Source organism: Cnephaeus nilssonii (genome assembly GCF_951640355.1).
Source record: "Cnephaeus nilssonii genome assembly, chromosome: 4".
Taxonomy (NCBI): Eukaryota; Metazoa; Chordata; class Mammalia; order Chiroptera; family Vespertilionidae; genus Cnephaeus; species Cnephaeus nilssonii.
This window is the reverse complement of record NC_137075.1, coordinates 100504562-100525726: the sequence shown is the minus strand read 5'-3', so window position 1 is coordinate 100525726 and position 21165 is coordinate 100504562. Positions and strand designations below refer to the sequence as shown.

Here is a 21165-nt window from a genome sequence, read left to right as displayed (position 1 = left end):
TGGATATATTATTCAAGTCATGAATTTTACATACATATAAATGTCAGAGAATTCAAATAAAAATTTACAATAAAATTATCAAGTCTTTGAGAGTCACTTTTTAAAGCCTTCAAGGTCATCATTATGAATATAAATTACTGATTTTCAGTTTTGTGAAATTACCAATCAAGAATTATAGAAGTCAAAATGACAAAACATCAGAAGCAGCTGTTCAATTCAACCCTTATTAATTAATAAACACGCTTACTCTGCGAACTGCTACTTGATTGTTGCAAACAAGGACACCTCCTACAAATTCAGCTTGGATCCCCTCCCGTAAGAGAACTTGCTTGAAGTCGGACAGTCTTGGTTCGTTCATGAAGACTGACTGGTGTCCAGGAACCTTGGATAAGGGGAAAGGGGAAGAACTTCAAACAGAGGACTAGACACATAGCTGTACTGATGAAAGTAAAACAACCCATGATCTTTAAGACATTTTCTATTATTCCCTGAAGTCCTTTGACAGATCATTTCAAGACTAAATCACATTCCAAGTTGTTATTCTGAATCTCACCTCATTATTTGACATTACAAAGGCCTTCACATGTTCTGAATGCTTCACAATCAATTTTATTAGTCATGCCTCGTAATAACAGGCATTTGGGAATGTTGTGCTCTGCACTCACCCACTTGCCTAAGGGGTCAACTAGAGTGCCAGCAGGCAGAGCTGAACCAAAACCCCTTTGCTTAGCTCAGAGATTTTCTCCGATCCCAGTGCCACTTCCCTCCTCCCTCAGAGCGAATGCAGTGGATGCTACGGGCTTTAGAATCGCAAAGACAAGTGGTTCAACCTAATGCTGCTCCTTTGAAATTGCTTTGACGAGTGCTAGCTTCAGCACAGAGAAAAAATTCTAACTCCTCCCCATCTCAGGAGTAGTGCTGGCAGGGATGGAGGCTGTCTCCATTCTTTACTGCTTAGAAGGCTAAGCCATCACTTGACATGCATGTAAGACTCTTATAATACAGTCTTAATGTTGTAAGTTAATTCCCCGAAACCTTTGCTAAGTAGATATCTCTTGAGAACATGTCAACACTATACTAGAATTATATTTATACTAAATAAAGATTTCTAACTATATCAAAACAGAGTGGTTTGAACTGAATTGACAACAGTGGAGTGCAGGAGTATGACATTCTGAGAAAACTATAAATCTCCCAATTAGAGGCAGGTAGACAATTCTCACAATCATCAAACTTAAAAATCCATACTGGAAAAAAAAATCATGAAACAATTATGTATCTTCTAAGAACATCTGCTAACGGTTTCCTTTAAGTTGTTATTATTCCCTAGCCATACCCCCCCCCCCACACACACACACACAGAAACATAATGAGTAATCTTTCTAAAAAACTCCAAGATCAGCCTAAATATGACATATATTGTAAATGGAAAACTCAAGGATGACAAATGAAAAAGACAGAAGCAGCGCATGCTTTCCTACCTCATTAGGTGGCAAGGGTTCCAAAGTAGGGATGATCTCACTTTCTTCACCTGTTTCTTTCTCATCATCTCCAAACAGACTTTTCATGGCCTTTTGTTGGGCGATAACACTAGAATCGGAAGGTGCGTCCACTTGCATTTCTGAGTCCTCTCCATCATCCTTCAGTTCTCCTTCTTCTAAAATAACTCCTGTGTCCACTTTGGAAACTCTCATGTCTAAGACACCATCTATCCAAGCCAGTTCAGCGTCCTTGGCCTTACAAAACTGAAGGGAGCTAACAAGTGAGTCTTTTAATCTCACCTACACATGCAAAGTGGAAGAAGAGAAATAAAATCCATGAATAAATTAACCTATTACTGTCATTTTCTAAGTCTGGTAATGTGCATTAAAATTTCAAAATCTTTCACTCATCTGATCCTTACCATGATTGGTAATGACCTAATGACCTGTAAGATCACTTGGCCCCTGTCTACTTTCCAAAATAAAGCTTCTTAACCCAGACTGCATACTGGGGTCACACAGCAATTTTTTTTTTTTTCATTTATCAGTGCCACTTGCAACGATTCGAATATAACTAGTGAAAATAAGACAGAGCATTGAGACCACTAATTCCCCCAAAGATTCCCCAGATGTACAGGTGAGGTTGAAAACCACTGGTAAGTGTCATTCACTAATACCTGATGGTACTAGAGCAGTACTGAGTTGCTTAGAGTTTTCTAAATAAGCCATGAGGTTTCACACCTCCATATTCTTAGAATGTTGCTTCCTCCTGCTTTGCCCAGAATGACTGTTTTGCCTGGTATGTTCTAATCCATTTTTTCCAAACAAATATAGACATCACTTCTGCCTTCACTGACACCATCTCCCACTAACAAATAAGAATTAATCAATTTCTCCTCTATTCCTATTTTCTGTGCCTGTCTCCTTTTTTTTTTCTATTAGGAGAACCCTGAAATCTGTGAATTTTTGTAAAACTTTGGAATTCTTGAACATTCACCATTTCCCTCAGCTGTGTATTTTTGCAAATGTAGTTCCCTCTCTTTCCTAGTCTATATACATCCCTGAGAATCCATCTATTAGGATTTGGCTTAGTAATCACTTCCTCTGGGAAATCTTTTTTTTTTTTTAAATATATTTTTTTATTGATTTCAGAGAGGAAGGGAGAGGGAGAGAGAGATAGAAACATCCATGATGAGAATCATGGATCGGCTGCCTCCTTCAAGTCCCCCACTGGGGATCGAGCTCACAACCCGGGCATGTGCCCTTGACCGGAATCGAACCTGGGACCTTTCAGTTCGCAGGCCGACACTCTATCCACAGAGCCAAACCAGCTAGGGCCTCTGGGAAATCTTTTGTAACCTCTAAATATGGGTTGGTCTCCCTCTTTAGACTCTCATAACATCCTCTACTTTCTCTATGAAAGGTATAACCGTGTGATTAATACTATTTCCTTGCTATAAGCCCCATAGACTGAGATCTGCTAGGGCAGGGGACCACGTCTGTGTTACTCACGGCTATATTCCTAATGTAGCTGTCCGTCCTAATCTGCAACAGGAAGCACTTCCTTTGGGGTGGCTCTAGTGCCAGCACGCTTACCTGGTAGATGTGAGTCTCACTGGTGGCGTCCACAGTCTCGTGCAGCTTCGGCATGTACACTTTAATATCTTTCCCACCGAACGCACGGCAACACTCTGCGAGATCCTGACTGGCCTCTGGAGGTCCATGGACAATGATCAACTGTCGGGGTTTCATCTGATTAATGATCTTTTTAATGGAATCCCCATCAGAGCGTCCTTCATAGTCTATGTAAGTAACCCTGGCTCTGTAATTAGACATAATTATTCAATCTTACTTTTCGGATAATTCAAAAACTAGGATTTAATGACTTTTATTATCCAGAAAGAAACATATATAGTATATAAAATGAGGCTTTAGAGAACACACGTGTGTTATATTATTAATGTGTATTTGAGGGCGGTATTGTGGATTCTTTAAAAGGTGTTATTAGAAAAAAATGGCTCACTATACAAAGAAAAATAAAACTGAGTCTTCACCTAATGCCACATAAAACAGCAGGTGAGTTGAAGCCATAAAAAAAAAGTGAAGCTTTAGATTAAGGAATAAAATATAAGAATTATTTTTGTGACCAAGGACAGGAAAGAACTTTTTAAAATATGAAACCCCAAATACCTAATGAGAAATATTCTATTATTTCCTTACATCAAAATTAAAGATGTTTTTAAACGAAGTAGACCATGGGCAACTCTTATAAACAAACTAGAGGCCCGGTGCATGAAATTCGTGCACGGGGGAGGGGGGTGTCCCCTCAGGCCAGCCCTCACCCTCTCCAATCCAGGACCCCTAGGGGGATATCTGATTGCCGGTTTAGGCCCCAGGGATCAGACATCCCTCTCACAATCCTGGACCACAGGCTCCTAATTGCTCACCTGCCTGCCTGCCTGGTCGCCCCCAAATGCCCCCCTGCCAGCCTGGTCGCCTCCAACTGCCGCCCCCCCTCTGCTGGCCTAGTTGCCCCTCACTGCCCCCCCCCACGGGCCTGGCCGCCCCTCATGGCCCCCCCGCCGGCCTGGTTGCCCCACGCAGCCTGCTGTTCAGTTGTTTGGTCATCCCTCACTAACCCCCCTGCCAGCCTGGTTGCCCCACACAGCCTGGTTGTTCAGTCCTTTGGTTGTCCCTCACTAACCCCCCTGCCGGCCTGGTCGTAGGCAGCCATCTTGTGAGGGCGTGATGGTCAATTTTCATATTACCTCTTTATAATATAGGATACTAGAATGGGAGGTGATACTTATTGGCATTGTCTAAAACCAGCCAGCAATAATATCCAGAATATACACTGAACTCCTGAAAAATCAATTAACAAAAAGGCAGCAACCTCTAGAGAAAAATGCACAAAAGATATAAACATGGACTTTACCAAAGAGAAAACAAAAACCGTAACAAGCATCTGAAGATATAATCAAACTCAATAGTAATCACAGTAAGACAAATTTAAACAGCTCTGACATATTACTTCATACTATGAGCCGGGAAAACATTAAAGAGGTAGATAAGCCGAATGTGCTGGTGAGACAGGGAAGAGGAAGCTCCTGCTCTGCTAGTGAGAACATAAACTGGGTCAGCCATTCTGGGGAGACCTTTGTGAACCTGTTGATATGCATCTTTGAGAACTTAGCTTTACCCAAGAATAATACTAAATGATATCACTGGACAGTATAAACCAATTTGCTCTCTAATGAGTTTTTTAAAATTCCAAAGTGATGATTTACTGGTGTTAACTGTACCAAGCAGAGAAGAAAATAAAGTTTTCTAAACTACTTCAGGTCATGATAGCAGTTTTAAGATATTAGGACACTAGAAATATCTAAGTCAAGGAGTATATTAAACAAGCACTTGGGAAAATTAAACCTGTGAATTGTATGCCTTCACCTGCTACTAGACATACTAAACATGCCAAAAAGAATGTTTCTTTATATAAATGTACAATTTAATGTTTAACCCCTCCTCTCCACCAATTCAATTACTCTGACATTCAGATATAATTAATGAAGAGAAAATACCTCCATACTTCGCAATTGTTTCCATGAAAAAAATAAATTAAATTTTGAAAGTGCAAACTTACTGAAGGATATTCAGAAGTTTCACTTTGGAAACAATGTAAATTATATAATTCAAGTGTTTGAAATTTTTATTTACAAAATGCAATGAAAGCACTTACTTTATTTCAATAGATTCTGTCATAGAAATACACTTGGTAGGAACATCAGATAAATCCTGGTCCATGGGTTCATCTCCATTTGTCAAGCCAGATTCTAATTTGCTTTTTTCTTCTTCAGTAGCTTGAAGTTCTGGCACCAAGAAATCCTCTGGTCTAAATAAGAAGTCTCTAATTAGAAGTAGTAACAAACAAACTAATATTATGTTACTATAACTAACTAGTAGATGGCATAATTTTTAGACTCCTCACATATCTCAAGATTTAAATATACAGTTGATCCAAAGCCAATGCAACTTCATAATATCAATTATCAGATGACTGCATATATTATGTTCTTCATGGCCATTAAGGAGTACTCTTTAAAACACACCCTGTGAGTCAGTGAGAGCCCCCAGACAGGTCATCAGAAGATCTCAGTGGTTAGTGTAAGTACTATTACAGCCCGGCTCTGCATTTGTTTCCAGTTTCTGTGGTTTCCCTGGCCACCTCCCAATTCTCATAAACCTCATACATCCTTTGATTTCTTTAAGACCCCCAGTCCTCCCACCCCTGCTCAAAGAAAGCAGGTAACCCTCCATTTGCACATTAACAAGAAGACTGGAATACAAAATCATCAGCTCCCTCAAAAGCCCTTGTCTTTATTTCATCAAACTGTTAACACATCTATCTTCCCATTCTTACCTCCAGTATCAGAGATTTGAATGTTAAAATTAAAAAACAAACTTTTAAAACTGTTTTCTCTAACTACTGTAATTGTTGGAATCCCAACCTGTTACCCAGCACCTAAACTGCTGCCGCTTCTTTCCCCTGAAGCCCAGTCGCCCATTGTCATCCAAATAACAGTAGCAGTAGCAGCCACCGGAAGTGCATTTACTATGAGTCAGACTGTATGCTAAGTGCCTTAAAAACAACAACCGTAATTCTTACCCCATTTTTCAGACAAGGAATTGAAGCTAAAAAGCACCATCCATATGCTAAACAGATTGGCCATTAATTAAGTGGGATGGTAAGCAAACTCACCAATGCTGTTTAGATTATTTTTCTTCTCTACTATTTTAGACGTCCAAGTAGACAGTGGAATTTTCCTAATTAAACCCAAGAGTGAGTTTAAAACCTAAGTCCACAATAGGCTCAAGACAGTATTATGAAAGTACAAAGAGTAACAAGAGAGAAACCGTGTAGAAGTAGCAAGGGAGAACCAGGGAAGGTTTCCAATAGTTTGTGGGGCCAGATTTAGCAGCCCAGACACCTGGGATGGGAAGGTGGAACAAAGCAGAAGAAACATGTGCAAAGGGGTAACATGAAAAAGCTGAGAAGGAATCTGAGAAGGCTGGAGAACACGGATGTAGCAGGAGGATGTAGAAACATCACAGAACAAGAGGGAGAAACTAGACCGTGAAAGACATTGTGCAGTGCTAAGGCACTGACAATTACCTGAAAGCAACAGGCACCCTAAGGGATCTTGATACAGCATAGTGTTTTCAGATTTGAGATTAGAACATGTGATTTCAATTCTTTTTCTAATTGTGGGTATAGATTTTGTAGATTTTCCATGGTTCCACTCATGCTATCTCATGTTTTTCTGGTAAGTAAAACATGCGTGTAACACTATCTGAGACATAACCCATTTCCCAAACTTAACATAATCACACCCATCAAAAGTTCTTCCTATCCTAAGTCTCCTCCCAATGCATGTCCTTTATCTCTCTTTTTAAGTGGGAAATAGAAGTCTTCATCCTAAGTAATAAAACTACCAGCTCTCCGCCCTAGCCGGTTTGGCTCAGATAGAGCATCAGCCTGAGGACTGAAGGGTCCTGGGCTCAATTCCAGTCAAGGGCACATGCCCGGGTTGTGGGCTCGATCCCAAGTAGGGGGCGTGCAGGAGGCAGTCGATCAATGATTCTCTCTGATCATTGATGTTTCTAGTTCTCTCTCCCTTCCCTTCCTCTCTGAAAGCAATAAAAATATATTTAAAAAATAATTAAAAAAATAAAGTGATACCTGAGTATAGAAAAACAAACAAAAACTACTAGCTCTCCTTTAATTTTAATTCTCTAGATGTTCCTCCACCTTCCTACTTTTACATTTCAAACTATAAGTCTACATTTTTCAAGCTGTAGTTCTCAGAAAGCAACAAGGTACACAAAGACCAGAAAGACCAAATTCACTGGACTCAAATGGTAACACACTTGATACCTCTAATCTGTAAGAAAGAAAAGCTGTTTTGCTCACATACTTGATAATTTCTCCATATTCATCCCATTTAATTCTTTCTTCTGGGGCAGGAAACATGGGATAAGACTTTTTAGCCTGTTTGAAGAAACTTCCCTTCCGACTGCCTTCACCTTTCATCATCAGGTCGTGCTTAGTTTTATGAGCTGAAGGCTGGTCAATGTCTTCCTCAACATCACTTTCATCGCTGGAATCTATATCGGCCCTAGGAGGATTTTAGAATAGATAAAGATCAGAATAGATAAAGATCACAGAGTCCCCAAAAGATTTTGAATTAATGCTCATAAAATTATTATTGAATACTGAATATTAACTGGATGGTAATACAATCACCAATCTTATTGGGTTGATATTTTGTGAAACATAGCATTAACTGTCAGTTAATAAATACATATTAATATTAGCAATGAAAGAATTTGATATTTCACAACCATTTGAAAGATGTAAAGAAAGTAATGAGGTTGAAACAAAAGTTAAACATTTTCAATTAATTTTTTTTTGTCTTAGAAATGTTTTTCTCAAATTATATACATAAACTTATAATATGCCTGAAAATAACTCACTCTTTTGACTGCTCAAGTTTTTTAGCAGCTTCTTTCTTTAGCTTCTCTCTTTCCAAGTATTCTTCAAGTTCTTTCCCTTCAAGCTTTACCCGTTTCCTCAACTAAAGAGAGATAGCAGACAAAAGGAAATATCATTATTAGGAGATTAAGGTAAGTGAGGTGTGAGATATATTGCATTTCTAAATTGATTCGTCATCTTTAAACTAAATTTTTCTCTGAAAATTATTCAAGTGTCCATTATGGGCACTTACAGATCCTATTTAGATTAGTACAAAAATTGAGCTTTCCCATTTCTAGGATGGGCTTAATTTAAATCAAACTGGTTTCAAATCACCAATCAGAAAAAGAAAATACAGCTAAGAATTTTTACAATTTAATGTAGGCAAGACCTCCATATGACATAAAACCTAAAAGCCATAAAGGAAAATATGAATAAATATCCTATATAATAAAAGTCTAATATGCTAAATGTCCGGTCGACTGGTCAGCAGTTCAACCAATCAAAGCGTAATATACTAATGATATGCTAAGGCTGCTCAACCGCTCATTATGATGTGCACTGACCACCAGGGGGAAGACGCTCCAACCAGTAGATTAGCTTGCTGCTGGGGTCTGGCCCATCGGGACTGAGCAAGACAGGCCAGACATGCCCTGGAGCCCTCCTGCGGTCCCTCCCCAGCTGGCCAACCTCCCGCGTCTCTCCCCAGCCCTGATCATGCACCTGTGGGGTCCCTCGGCCTGGCTGTCCTGTGCCCTCTCGCAATCCAGGACTCCTCGGGGAATGTCAGAGACCCAGTTTTGGCACAATCCTGCAGGCCAGGCTGAGGGACCCCACTGATGCACAAATTCATGCACCAGGCCTCTAGTGGCAGTATAAAAAATAAAATCACTTTAACATTTTAAATTTCATAGTTAAAAGAAACTGAAAAATCTATTTGCAGCACTATATGACTAGCAGAAGCTACTGTTTTCCTAAGAAAAAGATAATCAACACATTAGAAAAGAGCAAATATATAGGCAATTTCTAAAATAAGAAAAACAAATAACAGCCATGAAGACTTGTAGGATATATCTGGAGGTCAAGCCAATAGGAAGGACTTGTTGCTAGATTGATTATGGGTGTTAAAAGAAAAGTAAGGAAGTTAAAATAAGTTTTAATAATCTGTACATTAGAAGTCAGGATAGTGTTTACTCTGGGAAGAAAGAGGTAGGGAAGACCATAAAGGGGGCATCTGAGGTACTGGTAATATTCTATTTCTTGGTCTAGATACAGGCTAGCCAAGTGTGTCCGATTTGTGGAAATTCATCCCACTGTATGCGTATAATATGCACACTGTTCAATATATATTATACTTCAATGAACATGTTTTTTTTTAATTTCTGGATTTTTGGCTTGCGTAAACATGTGGAAAATGCTGTTATTCCCTGAAATGAGGAAAGCTCAAAGAAAAGGAAGTTTGTGAGAAGAGGAGACATAGTCAAAATTGTTTTGGATGTGACCAAGTAGAGGAAAAAGTAATAGATAATAGACAGAAAAGGGTAACTACACAAGAAATATCCCTTACAAGGTAAGAGGGAATGAATCCTGAGCATAAGTACTACTACTTAGGAAAAAATTAAAAACCTAACATTTCAAGTTTCAGCTTTGAATGTCATTTTCTATTTTTTTCAAACTTAAACCACGTTTAATATTCTTTTAAGAATTCCTCAAATGGCATATCTGCCTTAATTGAATTTCTAGTTATTAATGTTTTCTAATACAGCATTTCATATCTGATGAAACTGTTTCAAATATTTCTGAGCTCTTTAAACTTTGTATTTCTAAGCTATTAAAATAACCCAAAAGACAGTATTTTACATTGGTGTGCTTGCTTTGAATCCTTCCTCAATAATTCTGTATTTACAGTGAATGCGTATCAGATTTTAGTTACTATTACTATGGTTTTCTTAAGTAGAGTTAATAAGATACTCTTCCTACTCAGCTTTAACAATCTAGACATCCCTTAAAATGGCTGTATGAAGACAAAATGAAAAGCAGTCTTCTAAAACTCTGCCCAGCACTGGCAGTCATTAACCCATTCAATATCAATTGTTATAAACTTCAGGTTAATGAAACTAGTTTTGGAAAAATTGATATATTATGATCTTTTGGCATAATGTTCATTTGACTGTCTTGCTCCTATAACAGGAAATAAGGCAGCAGCAATGCAGATGCAGAAACAGGTGAGGCTACTTAGTGGTGAGAAGATAAGGGAATTCCTGTCTGACTCCCACTTCTCAGTTAATAACTCCCACAACATCACGTGCTATGGGTGAGGACTGAGATGGAGCTGTAGGCGTTTTGAGAAGGAAGAAGGTATGAAGTTGTCTTATGGGACAGTGCAGAAAGAAATTGCCACAAAATGCTGAGTGCTAGTGTTGGGTGCCCTTCTGAGATGTGAGGTCAAGAATGTGCAGGAAAACCGATCCCCACAGCAGAGAGTTTAAGTCCTTGGATACAGCCACACACTAAGGAAATGGTTTAACTAGTCAAGGCTTTGCCAGGTGAGTACAATAGCAAAAAGAAGGATAAGAGAGTTAAAGGTGCTCACAAAATAATGATGGACCACTGACTCAAAGCTGGAGGGAGGAAAAATAGAAAAAGTGGTGAGGTTCATGAATTTAAAGTCCCAATGGGACCAAAGAATTGTTGGCATGGCAGTAATAGAGTCATCTGTAAGGTCAGGGTGGGATGCTTGAGGTAGTAGAGATGTGGAAATTGTTCAATCATAACAAGGTTAAGGGCATGACCATAGGAATACACAGCATGAAGGTAGGAAAGATACTGAGGTGGAATAGAGGAAAAGATCACTAAGAAATAAGAGGTCAAGAAACAAGAGAGCCAAGGACCTGGGAAGAGAAGAATGCTAAAGTCATCAAGAATGAAGTGCTGAGTACAAGTGGACAGGAAGGCTATGAACCAGGGTCCGAAGTCACAGATGAATGACAGAATGACCAAGAGACCAGTAAATGTCAGGAACAAGGAGGGATGAGTATACTGTCAAGTCTGACATAAGAACTACAGACAGAAGAGAAATGGCTTCAAAGCTGCAATACATAACAAGAACACCCACCCCACCCAAAGTATATGGAACGTGAAAGAAGGAGAAAGAAGGAAAAAGAGCGTCTACTTGGGAGGGCTCCAGGAAAAAGCATCATTAGGAAAGCGCCGGATTCCAACTAAGGAAGGGACGCAGAGCAACTTTTCAAAGGGGAAATGAGAACACAGTGTATATGCATACCGTCTGGGGTGGTTCCAGAGGGTACCATGGAAGGGTTTAAGAATGAGTATTTCCAATTCAGTAGCTCTGATATTTGGGCTATTAAAGGTTCTCTACTGTTTTTCTGATAAAAATCTTGAAAGTTTTGAATTTTATAATGTATTCAAAACAGTGTTAAGATAAAGTTCATATGCAAGCACTTACCTCTATTTCTGTAACTTTTTCAGCAGGGTTATCAATTAAGAAACGTGCTAAAGTCCCAGGAGTAGTTCTGTAAGTTAGAATGATGGAGTTTTTAGGGTCCTCACACCACTGAATAAAGAGATCCCTTGAAAATCCACATTCCAGGTCGGGCTGGCTGGCAAGTACCACTTTAGGACTTGGTACTCGAGCCAAGTCAGAAAGACCATGACATAGAGAGAGATGGCGGAACTGAAACGGATTATTTCTTTTGTCTTCAAAACATCTCATCAATTTGTCACTCATCCATTCTACCTAATATGGGGGAAAGATGACAATGATAAGAAAATGCTATATTATAACTTCAATGTATTCTACCACAGTCAGGAAATTCGAGTTCTAGCTCAAGTGCGCCCCCCCCCCCCCCACTGGTTGCTTAAATTTGTACCTTTCTGACAAGCAGCCTATTTTCTGCTTCTGCCTCCATTAGATCCCACCACCCGTAGTATTCACCCCAAAAAATCCAATTTTGCATTATGTTTCACTTATAAATCACTTTAAGCCTATGGAGACGGCTGTGTATAAGTTCTAAATGAGTATCTTAACCCAGAGATTGCTATTTCAAGGACAAGAGTTTATTCAAAAGGAAGAGAAAAATGAATTCTAACATTCATAGCCTATGACGTTGGTTTAATTTTTGTCCCCATTTGCCATACTAAGTGCTAGAGGAGAAGCAACTTGCCCAATCTGTAAAATGGGGGGGAGGGAGTGGAACAGAACCTACTTCATAGGGTATAAGAATTAAATGAAATAATACATGTAAAGCAGAAAGCACAGTACGTGGTTAATTTTTAGCTTTTATTATTGTCATCATCACATCCTCTTCAACAGAAAAATAAAATCTAAAGGGAAATTAAAACAGTGTTGTCCATAAGCCCAATCTGTGTAGCAAACTATATTACAAAGGATGGTGTAAAGACAAACCTGGGATTTAGAAAACTCCACCACATTGTAGCTGACATTGTTCAGGAGTGCCAGGGAGTAGACACCCAGTCCTGCGTCTTTAGTTCTCCAGATCTGGTCGAGGAGCTGAGCAAGTTCCAGAACTCTGCCCGCAGTGTCCACCGCTATCAACACGTTGCCATCCCCGCGAAGTGTCTCCAAGACATTTGCTAGAAAATAAGAGTGTACAATCCTTATAGAACACAACAGTACTTTGCTACAAAATTAAAGAAAACTTTATCTCCATGTTTTTACTATAAAATCTATGACTTATAAATAAGCCATTACCAGGTCAGGTACAAAATAAAATAACTTTGTTCAGGATATTATAAATACTTTTTATTCTCTGAATTCATCTTTCTCAGAGTGAAAAACAATGCCATTAACTCTCAATTTTTTTCAGAGACATTAGAAATCACTGGTTTCCAACCCTTAATGTGGACTTTACATTAATACATACATGTTTTATATATGTATATGTATGCCTGTAGAATAAAATAGATCATATTCTCTCTGCCAACAAAAGCATCTTTATAAATAGATTGAAATAGATTCCCTTGCTCTAGATAAAAGTCTGCTTGAAAATATTTAGTAAAACCAACTCTAGCAAAAACAAGAATTGAAAACACTCTTAGTGTAACATAGTATACGAGTTATACTTTTTAAGTAGATAAACAAAGGCAGTGGTTTCAAAAGTGTTTACAAGTAGAATCCAAGCCCAGATGGTGTGGCTCGGTGGTTGAGCATTGAGCTATGAACCACGGTTCGATTCCCTTTCAGGGCACATGCCCGGGTGGCGGGCTCAATCCCCAGTAGAAGGGTGTGTAGAAGGCAGCGGATCAAGGATTCTCATTTTTTTATTTTATTTTGTACCTGGCCTAGTAATGGCTTATTTATAAATCATAGTTTTTATAGTGAAAACATGGAGATAAAGTTATCTTTAATTCTGTAGCCAAGTACTGTTACGTTCTTATTGCTTTATATAAGATCTTTATATTTTGGTATTCCCTAGACATATACCAGTGAGTGCCAGGGAGAGCTAGCTATATGGTGAATGGCAGGGAGAAGCCAATCTTTATACCTATCCCACAAAAATTAAATTCAAACCAATGAAAGCACCTTTTTGTACAAAATATTGATATGGTCACATAGGTTTTTTTAAAATAACTAGAGTTAGACAAGCTCTTATGACAAGAAAAGTGATAACCAGAACAGAACAAGCAGCAATTCACTCTACAAGCACTTCCATGGCTCTTTACAAAGGACCTTACGTAATACATACTCAGAAGTTGCTCATCTCTCTGTTTTCTCCTCGGCTGCACATATGTAGCATTAAATGAATCTGTGATAAGTAGGGAGGGTCTGCTTAGCATTTCCAGGGAACATCCATTTAAGTGGCTATAACAAATTTGAAGAAGAGAAATAATTTTATATCATTTCAAATAAACCTGAAAATCTTACATGAAAATAAGCAACGTCTTTTATAAGGCCTTTTTCCTCCTCTAACTATAAAAGTATACATACATGCTCACTGATAAGAAAAGCTGGTAAATTAAAAAAAAAAAAAAAAGGAAAACCAAAATCTTCCAGAGTACCACCACTCAGACATCTATAATAATAAAAGCGTAATATGCTAATTAGACCAAACGTCCTTCCGGGCGACCTTTGGGACAAAGCCAGGGCTGCGAGGGAAGCCGGGGTCCTGGGTGCCAGAGGGAAGTCAGTGCCGGCAGCCGGGGGAAGGAAGACCTACTCCTGCATGATTTTCGTGCATCAGGCCTCTAGTGATTGATATAACATGCTATGAATACAAAATGAAGTAGTTAAAATTAAACTGCTGTGTCTCCTTTTAAAGGGACACAGCAGTTTAATTTAAATATAACTATATTAGATGATAATTACTGACTCTACAAAAAAAAAAAAAGACAAAGTTCCTTTAAATAGCAGGTCAAGAGCATATAAAGTATAGTTTGATGTACAAAAATTTATCTCCTTTGCAACATCTCCCGGGAGAAATCTGTTTTATAGAGTGGAAACTAACATGTAAATTTCAAATATATTTTTTATCTCTTAGTATCATAGTTTTCTCTTACAATGCAAATAATTAAGTAATTTTGAAAATATTCACTAATTGGTGCACTTAAATATCTTTAGATTTCGGTTAAAAAAATAACTGTTTTCTAATTTTCCCTCCAAAGTATAAAATAATACCAATTGTATTTCTATTAGCTTTTTTCTTGATATACCTACATCTCCCTCTTGTGGTTGAAGTCAACTGCATAAACAATTTCTTCTTCTCCATCTTTGACTATTTTCCATATGGTCCCACCTATCATATGACCAGCTGGCAGAGGTGTGATAGACAAGCCATGTCCTTTACCTACATCAACGAGATAATGACAACACTCAGATTTCTCTTACATCCCTACAGAAAGGTTATTTATTTGTAAGCTATTTTTTAACAGGTAATATAGACAATAATACAAAATTCAAAAGTAAACAGGCATACAGTGAAATGCAAGTCTCACTCTCCTGTCCCCTGGCTACTCCATTCCCTCATGGAAGCAAATCCTCTTGTCATTTTATTAAGTACTAGAGGCCTGGTGCATGAAATTTGTGCTTTGCGGGGGGCGGGGGGATCCCCTCAGCCTGGCCTGCACCCTCTCACAGTCCAAGAGCCCTGGAGGGATGTCCGACTGACAGCTTGGCCCACTAAGCCGTCAGTCGGACATCCTTAGCATTGCCAAGGAGGCGGGAGAGGCTCCCACCACTGCAGCTGTGCTCGCCCGCTGTGAGCCTGGCTTCTGGCTGAGCGGCGCTTCCCCTGTGGGAGCACACTGACCACCAGGGGGCAGCTCCTGTGTTGAGTGTCTGCCCCCTGGTGGTCAGTGCACATCATAGTGACCAGTCATTCCACCATTTGGTCATTTGCATATTAGCCTTTTATTATATAGGATTCTTACAGACATATTTGTGCTTATGAATAAAAGGCTAGAGATTGGACTTAAAGTTACCATTACAAGTAAATTACTTAGTTCGAACTAATAAATTTTATTATTTATATTATACACACAATTATTAAGTATTTACATTTTTGCTAACCTCTAAACTGCCCATTCCAACCTCATTAAAGAATTTATCCTATAGAAAAATTCAGTACATGCACCACTATTGAGACCACTGTTACGTCTTGGCTAAATCTTCAGATTCCACTGTTGCACCATTTTTTCAATGCCAGGGTTCATATCTGAAAATCTTTAATACAATTATCTCTGTAGGTAGTAAATATAAACTTACTATGTAACTTCCTGACTTAATGAGAGAATAAACTTTTTAATGCTTGATTCTAGAATTCAGTCATTTTTGTCCTTTATGCTGCCATCGCATTCCATTGCCTTCAGTCACTACAGTCATCTGAGCTGCTTATTCTCCTCGACTTGTGAGCTTCCAGGAGTAGGATCTACCCACGTTACCTCTGTGCATTACACACAGTAGACACTAAATAAGTCTTTCCCAAGTTAAAGGTGAAAAGGCCTTTGTTGTTGCCCTAGCCAGTGTTGCCCAGTGGTTAGAGTGTCCACCCCCACACCACAGGGTCACAGGTTCGATTTCTGGTCAATGGCACTTATCTGGGTTGCAGGTTTGATCCCTGGCCCCAGTTGGAGCACACATAGGAGGCAACAAATCGATGTGTCTCTCCCAGACTGATGTTTCTCTCTCTTTCTCCCCCTCCCTCCCTCCTACTATCTCTAAAAAATCAATAGGAAAAAAATCCTCGGGTGAGGATTAACAACAAAAAGGCCAGAGTTGTTCACATTTTGTTAGTATTTCACTGGAATATTTTCCAGTCCAAATGACTCAGGGGAGGTTCAGAGTTCTTATTAAAAAATGCTAATTTTTTATTCTTCAGACCACAGTGCCTACAACTTTTACTACAAATTCCCCTTGCATTTTTCAGTAAGTTAAATCCTATCAGTCCAATTATTTTATTGATGGAAATATTTTTTACCTTTCAAATTCACAATCTGAGAGAATTTCAACTGCTGTATTTTATCAAAGGCTGCATCCACATCATCTAACGTGAACAGAGTGAAATCTTCTGTATTATGTCGAGACTAAATGAATAACACAAATAAAAGGTTAAAAATGATCACTGCAGAACCGTTAAAATTTTTTTTAATTGCTTATATTACCTGGTAAAGATCATACATGAACATCTGTCCCATTTTATAAACAGGAATGGTCGCATAGATAGCGCAGTTCAGACCCAACTTCCCGACAGCGTATGGAAGGGCTCCGAGGTGGAGAGGATCGGGGTGAGACAACAGCACCGCATCAACCTGGTGAACGTGCCTGGGAGAACACCAGCAAAATTACCATTTCCCTAGTCATGTTTTAAGGATGAGGACAGGACACTCAAAACTAATTCACCAATTCTGATTCCTCACAGTATTCTGAATTGAAGAGTATGCTAGAGTAAAAGAACTAAAAGTATGATGCCTACAAATTTTAATTCTGACCACCCCTGTCCTGTATAGATAGCAAAATCATGCTATTAGTCACACTAAGTATATAGTGTATAGATACATTTCAAAGAGAAAAGAAACAGATACCACATGTAAGCTGATTTCAAATGTCTACCTTATATACCATTAATTTAAGTTCAAGAACTCAGCTTAGAATTTCAGAAATGAAGGAGAAAATACTTAACCTTTTGCACTCGGATGTCGAGTGTGACTCGACACGGTTAGCATTAGAATAAAGGAATCGAGAAAAAAGCAAGCGAGTGCAAAGAGTTAAACAGCCACATATTTATTATGGATTTTTGGCCCAGCTATTTATCATGGCAATTGATAGTATATTCATTATAGTAAAACTTTACTTAATCAAGGAAGCATATGTTCTCATTGACAAAGGAAAAAAATGTTTTGCTACAAGTTCTAAGTTTTGTAAATATTTAAGTCTTCTTTCCTTCCCTAATTAGTACAATACTACAAACATTACTGAGTTTTTCTCCAATGGGTTACTATTGTTTTGTATCTCACAGTCACTATTCTGAGCAACAATTCTCAATGTCTGGCACCAAAAGATCAAAAAGTAAGCTCATGCGATCTGACTGTAGAACTTTCACATGGAGGGTTTTTTCTCTCTTCAAATTCTTATAAACTTACTCTTTTCTAAAATTTGGGTGCAAAATTTTTACTGAGATCCATTAGCCAAGTAACGATTAACGTACGAGTATGCTGAATTTCAAATAACATAGCCTATTAGCCGATCAAACTTTATAAGTGAAAATTTGAAGCCTGTTGCACAAAATTCGACCGGACACTTAGCATATTAGGCTTTTATTATATAGGACAGTCATTCTTTGGCTCTTTGGCATAAGTAAAACTAAGTCTTTTACTATAAACTAAATTAGAGCAAAAAAGCAAACACTATTTAACATGAAAATAGTATTACAATGTAGAAAAGTTGATGTACTAGAAGTCTAGAAATATTAAAAGTAACTTACTTCCTCAGGGAATCGATAATATCCATAGAAAAGTGCTCATCCCAGCCACAGTCCAATAAAAATCTAAATTCATCGACTTGGAGAAGATAACAAAGAGCAGATTCTTCTTGAACCCCAGAGAGGGTAGTTAATTTGATAATAGATGTCATTCTTTTTGGTCCAATAACAACAATCCAAACGGTTCTTTCAAAAGAAAAAAATATATAATTAAGCATAAAAGTACAGCCTAATATACACACTAGACAAATTAAAATTATATATAATTTCTAAGTGGGCAGAAATTCCATAAACATGAAAAGCAAACATTTTAAAGACCCCTTTCCTTCACTGCTAAGTTTAAAAGCACAAACATCTTACACACAATTGTTTACAATGAGTATGCAATGGCTCCCCAGTGTGATTTAATGAAAAGTAGTGGACTTGGGAATCAGACTCAAATTTGAATCTGCTCCTATGTGGTTCTGGGCAAGTTAATTAACCTTTCCTCACCCACATATCCCAGTCTACAAAACACAAATATTAATATATACATAAAGATAGTAAATTTATGTTGGGACACCTACTACACGTATTTCAAGAAAATATAACATGAAAAAAAAAAGAAAATATAACATGAACACATCTATTGAGATTTAGGACCTAAAATTCGAATTGTGGACTATTAAACAAATGTTATAAAAATATTCACTAGCAAAACAGAGCTCCACAGAAACATTCCAGATTTTAGCTCCTTAAAATAAATTAGCCTTAGTTTTGACCAGGTAGCTCAGTTGGTCAGAGTGTCTTCCAGATACGCCAAGGTTGCGAGTTTTATTTCCAGTCAGGGCACATACAAGAAACAACCAATGAATGCATAAATAAGTGAAACAACAAATTAATCTCTCTCTCCCTCCCTGAAAAACAAAAATCAATTAAAAAACAAAATAAATTAGCCTTGCCCAGCTGGCATGTCTCAGTGGTTGAGTGTCGACCTCTGAACTAGGTCACCATTTGATTCCCAGTCAGGGCACATGCCTGGGTTACGGGCTTGATCTCCAGTGTGGGGTGTGCAGGAGGCAGCCAATCAATGAGTCTCTCTCATCATTGATGTTTCTATCTCTCTCTCCCTCTCTAAAATCAATAAAAATATATTAAAAAACAAAAATCACCAAGAGTAAAGGTGTGTTATTTGAGACCAAGGCTAAGGTCATCCATACCCTCATATTCCCAATTACTATGTATAGATGTGAAAGTTGAATAGTGAAGAAGCTAATAGAAAAAAACTGATTCATCTGAACAAGTAGGCTCTAGAACAAATTAAGCCTGAAACATCATTGGAGGCCAAAAAAAATGACAAAACTAAGGCTGTCCTACTTCACATTCATCATGAGAAGGCAGGGCTCTTTGAAAATGGCAATATACTGGGAAAAATAGAAAGCAGCAGGAAAAGAGGAAAACCAAATGAAATGGACTGACCCCATAGAAGAAGCCATAGGTGTGAGTCTGCAGGAGATGAGCAGAACATTGTGGACATCACTCATTTATAAAGTCACCAGGAGCTGGAGCAATGCGCAAGTAACACACGCACTACGATTTGTCAATGGCCTAAGAGGAACTCTTTTCATCTCAAATCTACCTTACCTCCCACTTTACTTACACCATGAAGTGAAAACACAAAGTACCTCACAGATAGAATTGAATGAGTTCATGTTAAAACGTTTTGCACACAGACCCTTATTTCACCACATGAAAAGTATTTTTATTACAACTTCTCAGAATTAAGCTATATCTTTATTAGACATTCATTACTTACTGATATCTCAGTCCTATATACGATGAAACACCATGAATTCAAAGAGCTCTTTACAAATCTAAAATATAAAGAAATAAGAGATTAATGAATGTGGCATAATGACTTACTTCAGTTTTAATTATGTTTAATTTCTATGTCTTGCCCTACGATAAACACTGTGAGCAGCAACAAAGAGTATGATATATGATCTTTTTTTAAAAAAGAAATTTATCACGCCTGGCCGGTATGGCTCAATTAGTTGGAGCATCGTTGAGTGCACCAGAAGGTTTCAGGTTCTATCCCATAAACCACGGGACAGGAGGCAACCAATCAATGTGCCTCTCTCTTTCTCTCCCTTCCTCCCTCCCTCTGGAAAATCAATTATAAAAAGAAACCTGTCATAATTTTAGGAAGCTTAAGCTGACATAAAACAAATAGGGATAAGATAATAAAAACATAATAAAAAACAAAAGTAATAATATACCAAATTGGTTATAATTAGGGGCTGAAATATGCAGTTTGGGAAATAAGATTTTTTAAATTGACATTAGCTTATATTATTAAAAATCATAAAAAAAAGTATAATCTTAAGTTATTCATTAAGGATTGGTAGGACCTGGGTAGAAAGAGACAAAGAGAAAAGGTATACAAAACAATAACATGATCAAAGGCACAAAACAAAAAAAATTACAGGCTACCAGTGAAGAAACTAGCCTGGCATCTGAATAGAAAAGGGCCAGATAGTGAAAGGCCTTGGGAACTTTGGACCTAGTTCTATAGGCAACAGAGAAACATTTTAAGAGCCATTGTCAAGAAGGAAGAGAACATAACCCAGGTAACTGTATTTTAGGGCTATTGGTTGATGTATATGATTGATAAGAAGGTACAGAAAGTTGAGAGATAAAAAGAGGGAGTATTAGCAGGCTACTTCATCCTTTCAACTTCATTGATTCTTTTTTGAGGCTAAATTTCTTTAGCCCCCCAAATCTATATATATAAAAGCCTAAGCGACCTGTTAAAACCAGTTGACCAAACGATCAGTCACTAGATGCACACTGACCACAGGGGCAGATGCTCAATGCAGAAGCTGCCCCCTGGTGGTCAGTGCACTCCCATAGCCAACCTCCTGCCGTCCCCCCCACTCCCCCCCCCCCCCCCCCCACACACACACACCTCTGGCCGCCAGGCCCTGATCAGCCCCATCTCCAGCCAGGCCAAGGGACCCCACCCGTGCACGAATTTGTGCACCGGGCCTCTGGTACTTTCATAAGTCTAAGACATGAATTCATCCATTATTATCTAAGTAACCAATGCTTGTAACTCTACGTTTGATTCCTTTTTTTACTTCTTTCTGAACAGTCTGTTACCAACTCCTGGTTAGTTTTCCCTCAGAATGCCTTGCACATACATCATTCTTTCTATTCCTAC

The 21165-nt window shown here is 38.3% G+C and overlaps 1 protein-coding gene across 2 annotated transcripts in view; it reads right to left on the bottom strand.

Annotated features, from left to right (window-relative positions):
• The window catches only part of CPSF2 (cleavage and polyadenylation specific factor 2), a 28984-nt gene that overhangs the window by 5556 nt on the left and 2263 nt on the right, over positions 1–21165 (bottom strand). For both annotated transcript variants that reach the window (XM_079769077.1, XM_079769078.1), the window contains exons 2-15: positions 19759–19816; positions 17967–18149; positions 16648–16807; positions 16464–16569; positions 14705–14834; positions 13737–13852; positions 12437–12624; positions 11477–11767; positions 8013–8113; positions 7454–7654; positions 5218–5370; positions 3078–3303; positions 1482–1781; positions 248–382 (exon numbers count right to left, since the gene is read on the bottom strand). In XM_079769077.1, the coding sequence (XP_079625203.1) occupies positions 248–382; positions 1482–1781; positions 3078–3303; positions 5218–5370; positions 7454–7654; positions 8013–8113; positions 11477–11767; positions 12437–12624; positions 13737–13852; positions 14705–14834; positions 16464–16569; positions 16648–16807; positions 17967–18115 (2256 nt within the window). In that variant the 5' untranslated portion in view covers positions 18116–18149; positions 19759–19816. The remainder of the gene's footprint in view (positions 1–247; positions 383–1481; positions 1782–3077; positions 3304–5217; positions 5371–7453; positions 7655–8012; positions 8114–11476; positions 11768–12436; positions 12625–13736; positions 13853–14704; positions 14835–16463; positions 16570–16647; positions 16808–17966; positions 18150–19758; positions 19817–21165) is intronic.